This window comes from Bombyx mori, chromosome 10 (genome assembly GCF_030269925.1).
Source record: "Bombyx mori chromosome 10, ASM3026992v2".
NCBI lineage: Eukaryota > Metazoa > Arthropoda > Insecta > Lepidoptera > Bombycidae > Bombyx > Bombyx mori.
Window position 1 is genome coordinate 6,471,774 of NC_085116.1, and position 13,912 is coordinate 6,485,685.

At 33.5% G+C, this 13,912-nt stretch overlaps 3 protein-coding genes and 1 long non-coding RNA gene across 5 annotated transcripts; 2 read left to right on the forward strand and 2 right to left on the reverse strand.

The window, feature by feature from the left end:
* Positions 1 to 703: 703 nt before the first annotated feature.
* LOC134199497 (uncharacterized) lies at positions 704 to 1,465 on the reverse strand. The gene is made up of 2 exons (XR_009974008.1): positions 1,182 to 1,465; positions 704 to 1,090 (listed from the first exon to the last, which is right to left on the reverse strand). It is a non-coding gene; the product is annotated as an uncharacterized LOC134199497 (long non-coding RNA).
* A 235-nt stretch (positions 1,466 to 1,700) lies between these two features.
* On the forward strand, positions 1,701 to 2,784 carry LOC101741170 (peptidyl-prolyl cis-trans isomerase H). Its single transcript, XM_004930389.5, has 3 exons — positions 1,701 to 2,124; positions 2,214 to 2,390; positions 2,473 to 2,784. The coding sequence occupies exons 1-3, from the start codon at positions 2,041 to 2,043 to the stop codon at positions 2,764 to 2,766; spliced, it is 555 nt and encodes a 184-aa protein (XP_004930446.1). The 5' UTR covers positions 1,701 to 2,040; the 3' UTR covers positions 2,767 to 2,784.
* Positions 2,779 to 4,582, reverse strand: LOC101740938 (coenzyme Q-binding protein COQ10 homolog A, mitochondrial). Of its 2 annotated transcripts, none has more exons than XM_004930388.5 (3): positions 4,335 to 4,582; positions 4,065 to 4,199; positions 2,779 to 3,419 (listed from the first exon to the last, which is right to left on the reverse strand). In XM_004930388.5, exons 1-3 carry the CDS (start codon positions 4,397 to 4,399, stop codon positions 2,954 to 2,956), a joined length of 666 nt encoding a protein of 221 aa, XP_004930445.1. In that variant the 5' UTR covers positions 4,400 to 4,582; the 3' UTR covers positions 2,779 to 2,953. The 2 variants fall into 2 exon arrangements, with proteins under 2 accessions (XP_004930445.1, XP_004930444.1); XM_004930387.5 differs by having other exon boundaries at positions 4,065 to 4,220; positions 4,335 to 4,576.
* Positions 4,583 to 7,543: 2,961 nt separating this feature from the next.
* Positions 7,544 to 12,642, forward strand: LOC101741314 (uncharacterized). Its single transcript, XM_004930390.5, has 6 exons — positions 7,544 to 7,799; positions 8,511 to 8,687; positions 9,259 to 9,437; positions 9,781 to 11,145; positions 11,447 to 11,652; positions 12,199 to 12,642. Exons 1-6 carry the CDS (start codon positions 7,700 to 7,702, stop codon positions 12,545 to 12,547), a joined length of 2,376 nt encoding a protein of 791 aa, XP_004930447.2. The 5' UTR covers positions 7,544 to 7,699; the 3' UTR covers positions 12,548 to 12,642.
* The last annotated feature ends 1,270 nt before the right edge of the window (positions 12,643 to 13,912 follow it).

The following is a 13,912-nucleotide window of genomic DNA, read 5'->3' on the forward strand; positions in this document are numbered from 1 at the left end:
GACGACCCGTCGGTCGGGCGTCCTCGGGGTGGCGCCGCGTGTCTGGTTGTAGTGTTGACCGCGGGAACCCCCCTACTACTGGGTTACCTGGTTTTGTTTGACCCAGGACGGAGATCGGACGTCGGATGTAAGAGTGCAGGGGAGACGTTTAATGGGTGGGGCCCTAAAATTCCTTGGGCCCGCGGTCGGCTCCCAACACCTTGCAGATCGTCAAGTCCCACATACCCCGTGCGCCCCCTAGGCACGGGACCTCGTAGGAGGTTCGGCCCCCGCCCGAAAATTATAATAATAATAATAAATGGTTAGGAATTGGACTTGGAAAAAATGAATGACTAAATATTAGAATCAGAAGGAGATTATTGTATGTCTGTATTTTAAACTATACTGATAACTATATAGATGTATATTTTGGAACTTTGCAATATTTATACTCTATTTATTATAATACTATATTTATATAATTAAACTTTATACTTTAAATTTCAAATATTTCATAATCAGACATAATTAAAATGATTACATAAAGTAACTAAGTTTTTTTGAAATCTAGATTAATTAACATAAAAAAGTAAACGAAATGAAACCGACCCAAAGTTTTAAGTTACACTGTGGTGGTTGTTGGCATTCACTTTGTAAGTATTCGTTCCGATGAAAACTTAATATCAGCCAAACATAAAACAATAAATAAATAAAACTGCAATAATATGTATACTTTTTTATCTATTCACTTGAATCGAAAATGAACATTCATCACATCCAATTATTACACTAGATTGCACAAAATTACTTTTATTAAGCACATACACCCCACCACATCTACAATCGTATAAATACACATTTTCATCACTGTCAAACACCATTTCAGACAGTCTTACTGTTTCATAAAGCAATAGATCACTATTTTCATGGCAACTTAATGTAGCATCATACTGTTTCCTGGTGCTAGGTTCTCTTAAAACTGACCAAGCTTTTTGTAATAGGCGAAACTTATTATCAGAATCATCAGTTTTATTTTTATCGGGATGTAATGTCAAAGCGAGTCGCTGATAACTTTTCTTCAATTCTTCAAGGCTTGCTGTTCTATCGCAATCTAGTATTTGATAATAATCAATAGGTAGGTCATTACTTTCCATATTTAATAAAAACTCGTAAAAGAGTTTTATTTATAAAAAATAGTTTACCTCTCTTTAATTCAATTGCTGTTCCCACTTCCCAGTCTTTGATTAGAATTTTTTTGTATTTTATTTATGGCCTGGCCCAGTCTTTGATTGATTGTTTGAAATTCATTCTTTATTGTATTATCTATAATTTGTTCATTGGACGGGCAAAAGGAGATAGACCATACAAATTTCAATACTCTTGTCACAAAACTGTAACCTTTAAATAAATATAAATATAATATATATAAATTTAAATGTATGTTAGGTAAGGGGAATAATGGAATTAAATTAATTGCTCATGGGATAAAATTTAAGGAAGTGAATTAAGAAAGACATCACCGTAGGTATTTGTTAGATAATAAATAAGGTTCCATTAAAACTTATAAGATAGGTATGGCGTTCAAATCTGAAGAAACGCACAATTTACGAAATACAATAATTTACACGACTTTGTCCTTCCCCGAAAAAAAGTCCCGCCCAATATACAATTGTTGACGAATAATACCATAGTCGTCTGTGATCACGAATACTTTATGTAGTTATTCTAAGCGTTAGAAATAATTGAAATTAAACGGTTAGGATAGTTTTATTATTATCTACGATTCGCCGAAATAGAAGAAACTGCTATAATCTTAAAATGTAACAAATTCGCTAAACGTGAAGTTTTGTCCTTTGAAGTCACCAGAAATTCCGTTTTTAGATCTGGACAAATAGGCTTGTAAGCTACCTAATGTCAAGGAAAGGATGTCAAAAGTATAACCTCAAAATTTGACAGCCGGGTAACAATAAACATCAAACAAACTAAAACTTATAGAAGTTTTAAATTGTTAACACAAATGTAATGTTGTTTTAGTAAAAATTTCAATATTAACACATTGAAATGCCTACTTGGAACCAAATACAGTCACAACTTAGGAATCCTAACAATCCAGTAGTGTTTTTCGACATTACTGTAGGAACAACGGTAAATACCTCCCCGAACTTATTGTTTTTTATTAGATTTAAAAGAACACACAAAAATTTATGTTTATAAAATATTTATGTTTATTTTAGGAAATAGGTCGTATGATATTCGAGTTATTCGCCGACGTAGTACCAAAAACTAGTGAGAACTTCAGAGAATTTTGTACCGGTGAATACAGGCGGGATGGTGTGCCCTTAGGTTACAAAGGAGCTACTTTTCACAGAGTAATAAAAGATTTTATGATTCAGGGTGGCGATTTCGTAAATGTACGTATTAAGTTTTGTTTATGATAAAACGATGCCTAACTGAACATGATGGAAGTTTATTAATATTTACTATTCATTTTAGGGAGACGGTACAGGCGTTATGAGCATATATGGTGGAAGCACTTTTGCAGATGAAAACTTTGGTTTGAAACATGACTCTCCAGGGTTATTGTCCATGGCAAATAGTGGTAAAGACACGAATGGCTGTCAGTTCTTTATCACATGTGCAAAATGTAATTTCTTAGACAATAAGCATGTAGTATTTGGTAGAGTTATAGATGGATTACTTGTCATGAGGAAAATAGAAAATGTACCAACAGGACCAAATAATAAACCTAAAATACCAGTAACAATATCTCAATGTGGACAAATGTAAATAAAACTTCACTTTAAATTTTATCTTTTTATTATCATTAAATCACAATGGCTCTGCCTCACATTTCTAACAGACTAATAGATAAAATATAATATTCACAAATTTTTACATAAAGTAATCACAATAAATACTCAATAATTATGTACACTGAATTGAACTAATTTTTTTGGTTTGCAATTAGTAAGCGTCAAGTTTTCAAAGTGTGATTGTTTATTAGTAACTTTCTAGGCTGCATTGTTGCCGGCCCATTGCGCCTTCCGACTTCTTTAATGAAAGCACCTTCCATTTGTCGAGCAACTTGGTCAAAAAACAAATTAGATAAATGTGAATGTATAGCTGATCTAAATTCGAATGTTATCTGGAAGTCCACAACACACGACTGCTGTTCTCTTTTTAGACCAGGACTGAATCTCCAAAGGGTCAACATATGGTGGAAGAGTCTTCCATCAGAACACTCTGCTTTTACCAAATGTGGTTTGACTAGCGTAACATTTGAAGTGTAGCTTTCATTGATAGGAGGAAAGCCAATGATCAAGTCCGCCTTCAGGTTTCCTGGTGTTTCTTTCAAAACTATAGACTTTTTGCACCACGGTAGGAATTTGTTGTAGCTTCCTACATCTGATACAACTTCAAACATTTGCTCCATTGTGTAGCTGTGAAAATAGATTTATATGAAACTAGATTCCATTTTAAGGTATACAGTAATGGATATAAACAAAAATAAAGATAATGATTTACTGTTAGGCTATTAATCCAGCTATGATTAGTTCATACTAAATATAAAAACGTGTTCGGCACTTAAATTGTACAAATTTTTTGTACATTATTTATAAGGATAAACAAGTAGCCTTATAGATCTCACTAAAAGACAACAGCAATAATCATAAGGAATATAAAAATATTGAGCTACATTATAATATGTCTATCTAAGAGTACATCTCTAAATCCTTTCAATTAATATTAAGCAATTACTAGAGACCTTAAACAACACATGAATACAGCTACTTTGAGACAGTCACAATCATACCACTTTTGGTTTTAATGGTTGTTTAACCTTTTAAATTAGAGAGAAGGATTGCTTTGTGGCAAAATTAGCAATACAATATTCTCTACCACCAGTAATTACCTATGGAAATATTTAGATGTTGAAGAGCAAGACGGGGTGAAGTGGAGACAACTTGTAAAGACCCTATGTACCAGCGGAGTACCCTAGGAGTACAACAACAGTGGGTGTCCCATCTTAAGATCACAGTGACTAAAATTTATCAACAGTTTAATTGTTATTTTTTTTTACTCACCCAACAAGTTGCCTTCCAGTATAAACTCTTGTTTTGTTTGTTATTGGCAGGTTTATAAAACTACGATTTTGTTGTTGAATGCCTTGGCAATGACATAGTGCACTACCTTGTCTATTTACGTAATGACCCTGAAAACTATAGGAAGACAAGAGTTTCCTGAGAAAATATTTAAGATAAAAGAGTTATGCATTATTGTAATCGATGAAAACTCTTGGAAATTCATAAATAATAAGAAATTAAAATAAACAACAAATTCTCAACGTTAGTTACCTGAAAACTACATTTTTCTTGCGAAAAATGTATCGCCCTACGGCACAACTTTGAGAGATAATCATTGTATTAATTCTAATAGTGACTAAAGCATTTATTACTGTTTATACATTTATATTTAGTCATTTTCAAGGGAATAGTTGCACTCACACTGATTGATTTAATACTTTGCAATTTATTTCACGCGTGTAGTCAGTTTTGCTAAATTGTGACGTCACGTCAATAATAATCAGTTGTCACTGCCAAATTTCCTAGTAGTAGTCTACTTTTCCAAGTGGAAGGTAAAAGTATCAAACCATATAGCCTAATCTTAACATTTATTTTATGAAAAATGATAATATTAAATGAAATGAAATGAAGTTGATTGATTTGGAACACTAATCAATTGGCATGAAATTAAATGAAATGATATGGGTTGATATATAATCTCAGTAAAATGGTGGTTATTTACTAAGATTTTTTCAGTAGGCTTTTTGAAGGATCCCGAGAAGCTACGCAAATTAATTTGTACGGTGGCTTACTAACTTAAAAAAACTAAATAGACACATTAAAACAAATAAAAAATGTGTGCGTGTACTAGTGTACACACGTAAGAAGTGAAACTTGTTTATGGCCTTATTTTTCGAAAAATGATCTACATGCAACTTTCTAGAAATTGGTTAAATAAAGTTAAATTAGATAAAGTTTAAACAAAAGGATTTTATTATCATAGACATGAATACAAAAAAGTTAAATTAGATAAAGTTTAAACAAAAGGATTTTATTATCATAGACATGAATACAAAACAGATGGCGCGTAACGGAAAAAAGTGACGCGTAACCGAAAAATGTGACGGTAAATTTTTTTCCAACGCCGATAAGGAAGTTTCACTTCAAAAAGTCTCGGCAATCCAATAGTAGTAGTACCTAGTTCCATTTTTCCAACTAGAAAACCGAAACTATCACACCATACAGCCTAAGCTTTGTAAATAGTGTTATATGAAAAATTATATTATCATGGAGCGAAATAAACTGAAGTTCAGTTATCCAATTAATCAATTGGGATGAAATTAAATGAAACAAGTAAAACAGTGGTCATTTACTGAGATTTTTTGAGAGATCCCGAGACGTTAGGTCCTGGGAGTTTGTTACATTTTCTCACTTTGTGCACTTTCATAGATTCTAATTAGTTAATAAACCACTTTTAATATACGTTTAAACAGGAAGAAACACAAAATTAACAAAAAAAAAGTGAGCAGTCACGGGACGCCTGGCAGACGTGAAACATCGACATTATTTGGTAAAATTAATATGCAGAAATGAACAGATTGTGATAGGAACTAAATATGTCATAATGATAAAATAAAATCTATCGAAAAAATAATTTGTTTTCAAGTAAAACACAGGTTATGGGTACTGTAGTAAACAAAACTGTATACACTACGGAGTATACACTATAGATATCTGAGAGAGATGGCTTAACGCCGGATCGAGTGGGAGAGAATCGCACAGTCGATTGCGCATGGCGACGTGTCGCCACGCCAGAAATCGGTTTTACGTGTGGCTATAGATGTTTCACATCAAAATAAAACAGTTCACACAGCTTTACTCCTCGCGTTCCCATCAAAAAGTCCTACCAATGCGATATTACACAAAAAAACAAATAGATAATTTTTGTTTTGTTCATTGCATAGGCGCCATGGGCAAAAGGGCAATTTTTGATGTAACGATCAAAGTTGTGTAGTTTGAAATGTTAAATAAAACTGACTGAAAATAAAATTAAGAAATCAAAGTAAAAGAAAACATTTACCGTAGAATGAGCAGCAATGTCCTCTGTAGGATTTACCATCCAGGATTTACTATTTAGTCCATTTACAATATATAATGATTGAGTTTTTGACTTTCTGTTGCATGTAGCATTTTAACTATGATACGGGTTGGGATTTTGAGTTCCGGTAACTATTGCTTAATGCCCCATATATTAATATGCATTGATAATTATAAACCATAGAAAGAAATATAACGTGTGACTGTGAATGGATAAGTACCGGTAAAATGGGGCGATTAGGGATTGAGAGGCGAATCGGGAAAAAACCGGGAAAATCTTTCGACGCTCAATATAAGTTTTATATTCGTTTCAAAATCTTCCATTTTTTGTAGTTTAATAGTAGAATGTTGAAAGTTCACAAAACAACTCTGAATATGCATGATAATAGCTGCTAACTTATAAAAAATCGCGTTTCAAATTAACTTCCTGTGGTGGTAATTATTTTAGTGCTAGAAACTTTGCTCTCTTTTATTTATTTGATAATAATAGAAGACGACTATGATTTATAAACGTTATTTAGTGTTTGAACCAGCATATATATTAAAAGTAAGTCTCAGTTGTTATTGGTTTTAATGTATTTGATTAAATAAAAATACATGTAAAAATCTGTTGTTTTTGGGGATATTGGGGACGTCTTAGGTACAAATAACAACGAAAAAGGGGTCAATTGGGATGAGAATACGTGAAATGGAAACTACCTAAGTATAAATAGGTACAGGTTTGTAGGGTTGTCTATGTAGTTATAACAATATTTTTTATATTTGTTGGTAAAAATCTGGTTTATTCGAAGCGAAATTGGGAATAAGTCTTTATTTGAAATAGATAAGCAATTTAATATAAGTAAGTTGATTTTGCAGAGACATGTAACAAGATTAATGAAATCTCAAGGTGGACAAAAATGTCTAAGTAATACTTAATAAAATATTTAATATTTGTTCAGAGTGGGGGTATTCATCTGATTAATCCATGGAATAACCGACACACCTAATCTCTTAACCCAGATAGAAATATCAGCACTGTCGATTGCACCAATAATTGAGGTGATGTCTGCCATGTACTTTTGTCAGTTTTTCAATTTTTTTTATTGATGATCACTTTGTTGGTGCAATTAAATAAATAAATAAATTAAAACTATATATAAAAATAAAAGTAGTGCCAACCCTAGCAAATTTCTCATTTCGTCCCAATTAACCGCAATTTTCGGGTAAATAGGGATTACACCTATTTTTGCATTTTTTGCTTAAACTGGAATGCTAGTTGCATAATTTTAAATTAGACAACAAAAATGCCCCCAAGACTCAATCATTTTGATCCTGATATAGCATTATATACATCAACAACTACCTTAAAATTGCTCATAAAGTTGGAATTTGTCCCTAATCGCCCCATTTTACGGTAATCTGTAAAAATGACACCAACCCATAGATAATAAATTGAATGTATCAAAGTATCAATCAAAATATAACCTACCAGCACGTGTGAACTTTGCAGTGTTTTTCAAGTAGGTACATAATCAAGTTATTAATAATTAATTGAAGTGGAAAATTAGTTGTCGAAAATGGGTAGAAAAGCGAAATTTGATGAGACGAAAAAAGTGAAAAAAGGTCCTGGAAGGAAAGCAAAAAAACAGCCCGATCCAGTATTTAGAAAGGAGCTATGTGAGTATTCCACATAATCGTTTGTTACAAATCAACACAATCTTAATTTCAAGTTTATTACATTTTTAAAAATAACTAAGAAATTGACATTATTATCCACCACCCCGTTATTTTCTGCCAAAAATTCAAATCTACAATTTGTTCTCGAACTACGAACATTTCAAAATTATAGTTAGTTTAAATGATTAGGCAGTTCCCCAATTTTTACCCTAGCACTGCTTTTAGCATTGTGGATTATTTATTCAATAAATACTGACCATTTATAGTCCACATTGTCACACACATGTTGTATATTTGAGTCGTCTATTATCAAAGGTGGCAATCTGTGCATTTGGACAAAAAAATGTTATTGATATGTCAATACAGATTGATTTGAATATAATGGCTGAGCCTTTGCTCGCCCACCTGTCCTGGTGAAACTGGAAAGGCCTTCGGGCCACCAGTAAACTTTCAATCATGAATATAATCGTCTCCTTCAAAGAATACGGTTCAAAACCTGCATTAAATAAAGGTTAATACTTAACCTGTTATTTATCTAAGATGTCGTTCAGAAGAGTTTTCTGACTGCCAATGGAATACAAAGTCAATAATTCGTTTTTCTGATTTACCAATAATTGTCCAAAAGTCACAATGCCGGCTTTGATAATAGTCGACTCATTTATCACATGTCAACCTTTATATTTTCATAATAGTTTTGTTTTCCTATTTTAGTAGAGACTGAAGATCAGGTGAAAAAACTGACTCACAGGCAAAAGCAAAGGGCCGCAAAACGTGCCAAAAAAAAGGCTGAAATAGTTGAAAAAAGAAAAGCTATAAAACAAGGCAAGAAAAATGAAGCTAAAGAAATTGAGACAAATGACGAAGACATTAAAAAACCAGTTGTAAAAGGTAAAGCTGACCAATTAAAAAAAAAAATACATCTTTTTTTGTTTTTGTTTATTGCATAGATGGCTGGACGAGCTCATAGCCCACCTGGTGTTAATTGGTTACCGAAGCCCATAGACATCTACAACGTAAATGCCACCACCCACCTTGAGATATGAGTTCTAAGGTCTCAGTATAGTTACAAAGGCTACACCCCACCCTTCAAAGCATTTCTTCTTCATGGCAGAAATAGGCAGGGTAGTGGTACCTACCTGTGCGGACTCACAAGAGGTCCTACCATCAGTAAAAGTTCTTGGTTTTCTCAAATTCCTGTTTTTGAATGTTTGGTTGCTTGCTTTTTAAACCTCTATGATCTTATTGTGAGTAATGCAAAGGGTACCAGCTAACCTATGTTATTTTCCCATCTTCTATCTCCAGTTGTAGTATTTTTCCTTTAGTACTCCTTTTCTTTATCTTTGTTCTTTATTATTCTATTGTGTTCTATCATAGCTGTCTGAAGATGACTTCCAACTATAATTCGTGTAGTTAATGCACCCAAATGAAGCAATATAAAATGGTTAATGTAATATTCCAGGTTACTCTGATGACAACAAAGAATGGCTGAAACCAAAACAGAAGGTTAAACAACAGAAAAAACAAAAAGATTCAGACAGTGACATTTGTGATCAAGATGAGGGTTCAGAGATGGAGCAGGACTCTGAAGCTGAAAGTGAGCATGAAGAAGAAACAAAAACTGTCAGTGAAAAGTATAAGGTAAAACTAATCTTACAACTTTCTCCTAAATAGTTAATGAGTGCTATACATTGTAATAATACTGGTGGTAGAACCTTTCATGAGTCCGCACGGGTAGGTACCACCACCCTGCCTACTTCTGTTGTGAAGCAGTAATGTGTTTCGGTTTGAAGGATGGGGCAGCCGTTGTAACTATACTTGAGACCTTAGAATTTATATCTCAAGGTGGGTGGCGCATTTACGTCGTAGATGTCAATGGGCTCCAGTAACCACTTAACACCAGGTGGGCTGTGAGCTTGTCCACGCAATAAAATAAAGTAATGGTTTATCACAGAAGATAATTTGATTTGTTAAACACTTGTAGGTGGGAACTCTTGATGATCTATTCAAAGATTCTGATGAAGAGGAGGCGGATCCAAGTTCAGAAGAAGAAGGATCTGTAAATAGTGGCAATGCAGGATATAATTCTGATTCAAGTGAAGAAGAATCTGATGAGGATGGTGATGATGAGGATATGCTGCCTATTGAAAAAGCAAATGTGAAGCTGAAGAAGAAACAAAAGGAGGAAAAGAAATTGGCAGATGAGGAAATGCAATTGAATATATCAAAACAAGATGTTTTTGCTTTCCCTTCAGAAGAAGAGCTACAGAATCCTACCAGCCTTCAAGATGTACAACAAAGGATCAAAGATGTAGTCTCTGTTTTGACAGAATTTAATAGATTAAAAGAGGAAGGGCGTTCAAGATGTGAATACACAGACTTATTACTTAAAGATCTTTGTACCTATTATAGTTATAATGAGTTTTTGATGGAAGTTCTTATGCAAATATTTCCTGTACAAGAATTAGTGGAGTTTTTGGAAGCAAGTGAGATTGCTAGACCTGTGACGATAAGAACTAACAGTCTCAAAACTAGAAGAAGAGATTTAGCCCAGGCATTGATTAATCGAGGAGTCAATTTGGACCCAGTTGGCAAATGGAGCAAGGTTGGCCTTGTTATTTATAGTTCCACAGTACCTATTGGTGCAACGCCTGAGTATTTAGCTGGTCACTATATATTACAAGGTGCATCAAGTTTTTTACCAGTAATGGCATTAGCCCCTCAAGAAAATGAGAGAATATTAGATATGTGTGCTGCTCCAGGTGGGAAAGCGTCACATATAGCTGCTATAATGAAAAATACTGGTGCCTTATTTGCAAATGATGCAAACAAAGAAAGAACAAAAGCAGTTGTGGGAAATTTCCACAGATTGGGTGTAGTCAATGCTGTTATATGCAATTATGATGGTCGACAATTCCCTGAAGTTATTAAAGGGTTTGACAGGGTATTGCTTGACGCACCATGTACTGGTACTGGGGTAATTGCTAAAGATCCCAGTGTAAAGACTACGAAAGACCAGAAGGACATACAAAGGTGTTTTAATTTGCAGAGGCAGCTATTGTTAGCTGCAATTGATTGTTGTAATGCCAAATCAAGTACGGGCGGGTATATTGTGTACTCCACTTGTTCTATTTTACCTGAAGAAAATGAATGGGTTGTAAATTACGCATTGAAGAGACGAAATGTGAAATTGGTTCCCACAGGCCTTGATTTTGGAACTGAAGGTTTTATGAAATACAGGCATCATAGGTTCCATCCATCATTAAAATTGACTAGAAGATTTTATCCTCACACACATAATATGGATGGATTCTTTGTCGCTAAATTAAAGAAATTCTCCAATGTCATTGTAAGTTTTTTATGAAGTACCATCGTAATAATGACCTACTAAATTAACCTGAATTTGTTTTTTACTCTAAATGGTCTTACAGTCCATCTAATATGAATTTACACTGGGGACTTTGCCAATAAGAAATTGATGTCTCAAAAGAAGGGAAAGCTTTCTATTATTTCTTCTAGAAAGAATCAATTTAAAAGAAATGAGATTTTACAATAGTCTTATCAGTATAGTATAATTGGTGACTCAGTAGTAGTTCAAGAAATAGTTCCATTTTACATATTTAGTGAACTTTATTTTTATTTATTTTTAGCCTGAGGCAGTTATAGATGATGATGATAAGGAAACCGAAGGTGCAGATGAAGAAACAGTTGTCACAAACGAAGGAGATCAGTCTACAGATGCCATTTCTAATAATGTAACTTCCAAGGTCAGTGGCCCCCAGAAAAGAACTTTGGAGCCAGAGTCGAATATAGCTGAGCCACAAACAAAGAAAATGAAAGGTGAAAATGCAAAAAGGTAATTTTCAATTAATGTTTTTTTTTTTTATTGCTTAGATGAGTGGACGAGCCTTGATATATCAGTTCTGAGGTCTCAGTATAGTTACAACGGCTGCCCCGCCCTACAAACCGAAACGCATTACTACTTCACGGCAGAAATAGGCAGGGCGGTGGTACCTACCCGCGCGGACTCACAAGAGGTCCTACCACCAGTAATTACGCAAATTCTAATTTTGCGGGTTTGATTTTTATTACACGATGTTATTCCTTCACCGTGGAAGTCAATCGTGAATATTTGTAGAGTACGTATTTCATTAGAAAAATTGGTACCCGGGCTGGGATTCGAACCCCGGTGCATCGCTCAACACGAATGCACCGGACGACTTTATCGTTAAGGTCACGACGACTTCTTGATGTTAAGGGAAGTGTTGTTTTTAAAGCAGTGTTTATTTATTTATTATAAAATTACAAGTCTGGTATACCAATGTTATATCAGAGAATAGTACGAACTGTGTTAACATTGAATCATAGAAACAACTAGAAAACTTTGTTACCTTATTTTCAGTTCCACTGGAAACGCTGCGGTCAATAAGAAAAATAAAAATAAAAATAAGAAGGGACCTCAGTCACAGAACCTAAACAACTCAAATAGTAGAGTTCAGGGTAAAATGGGCAGTGCAGAAAAATTGCAAAACTCAAGAAAGCAGCAAGAACCCTCACTACATGGTCAAGGAAAGCAACATGAAAAGAAAAATAGTAAACTTGGTAAAAACAGAAAAGTAAATGGTCTGACTGAAAATAAAAATAAAAAGGCAAATGAAAACAAACCTAACAGTTCCAATCCAATGAAGACAACAAATAAAAAGCATAGTAAAATTAATAAAAATCACAGTAAAATCAAAAGAAAGGTTTGATAAACGTTTATGTAAGGATAGCATAAAAGAAAGTGAGAATTTATGTGCTATTTGACATATTATATTGGATTGTAATAAAGTTACTGCTATTATAAGTAATGGTTTTTCTTTCTACATGCATAATTATATCAATTTATGACATTTAAATAGGTATTAAACACTTAAAAAAACTGAAATATTACTTCATATGCCTCCACCTAATATTAAATTGATCTAATGGCTATAAATATGGCAAATTTCGTATTAAAATAACAAACCCTGAAAATCTTCGTAAATTTTTAAAAGGCTTAAAATAAATGTATGCCAGTGAATAGTGTAATTAAATGATACTAAAGTTAGTAGCAATTTTAATGCAGCAGCAGTTTTAAGTTCCTTTTGAAGATTGTTTTTATTTCAGATTTTTTGTTATTTGGTTTTATTTTTCTACGACACCATGTTTTTGAGATAAACCATGTCACTGCCACAACTGAGAGGAATCTAAGGAAACTTCGTATTATGTTGAAATCTATCAAAAGGTTTTTATTACAACAGAAGCACGTACATTACGTATCAAACAATTAGACTTACATACATAATAAATAATAATATAATAATAAAGCTTTCTTTATTCCATACAAATTAATTCATAATTAATTACAAGATGTTTCAATACCAGTAAATAAAAATATAACATAATTGACAACATAATTAGAACTTAACATGCAATAAAGAAACATATTCTCTCGTCAGTCTCCTAAACAAAATGAAGCTGTTTTCTAAAGCACGCCACAACGTATTGGGTTACTTTTCACGAACGTCTACGATGAATGAATTTGTGTAATTATTACTTGTGGCGAGACGCAACATACTGTAACGTAAAATTCACGTAGGTAATTAGTTTCCACTATTTGATATATTTTTGGCACTAAGCAGTTTCGCCTGTGGGTTTGTGGGTTCCGGAATGCACTTAGTTGGGTTGTGTGCAAGTAAAATATAGTAAATATTGTTGATTGGGAGTTTGACGTGTTAAACAGTCTTGACAAAATAAACTTGTGCTTTCGACCTATGGAGGGTAGAGGTAAGAAGCATCATCCCATATAGGGGACAAGAAAAGTGTTCACCTGTAAACACTTTATTGTTGTTGAAAACACAAGTTATTGTTGAAAAACTCCGAAATAGCGCTAGTGTAGGAAGCTGTACACATAGTAGTGTGCACATACAAGTGTGCTGGATTGAAGTTAAGTGCGATAGTTTATGACGCTGTTTTTAAAATCTTTCTACTTGTTACTATGGCGCCACCTTAATTGGCTACTTTGAGTGAACACTTTTAATACACGGAGATGGTGCTGATTGCCTCTTTTTTATGATATATATGCTGATAACTTT

Excerpts from the sequence above, each read along its gene's own strand:
- LOC101741170 (XM_004930389.5), top strand. The coding sequence starts at position 2,041 with ATGCCTACTTGGAACCAAATACAGTCACAACTTAGGAATCCTAACAAT. Across the intron at positions 2,125-2,213 it reads ACATTACTGTAGGAACAACG|GAAATAGGTCGTATGATATT; the intron begins GTAAATACCTCC and ends TGTTTATTTTAG. Across the intron at positions 2,391-2,472 it reads AGGGTGGCGATTTCGTAAAT|GGAGACGGTACAGGCGTTAT; the intron begins GTACGTATTAAG and ends TATTCATTTTAG.
- LOC101740938 (XM_004930387.5), bottom strand. The coding sequence starts at position 4,399 with ATGATTATCTCTCAAAGTTGTGCCGTAGGGCGATACATTTTTCGCAAG. Across the intron at positions 4,221-4,334 it reads AAGAAAAATGTAGTTTTCAG|GAAACTCTTGTCTTCCTATA; the intron begins GTAACTAACGTT and ends ATATTTTCTCAG. Across the intron at positions 3,420-4,064 it reads ACTGGAAGGCAACTTGTTGG|CTACACAATGGAGCAAATGT; the intron begins GTGAGTAAAAAA and ends CTATTTTCACAG.
- LOC101741314 (XM_004930390.5), top strand. The coding sequence starts at position 7,700 with ATGGGTAGAAAAGCGAAATTTGATGAGACGAAAAAAGTGAAAAAAGGT. Across the intron at positions 11,146-11,446 it reads AGAAATTCTCCAATGTCATT|CCTGAGGCAGTTATAGATGA; the intron begins GTAAGTTTTTTA and ends ATTTATTTTTAG. Across the intron at positions 11,653-12,198 it reads AAAGGTGAAAATGCAAAAAG|TTCCACTGGAAACGCTGCGG; the intron begins GTAATTTTCAAT and ends CCTTATTTTCAG.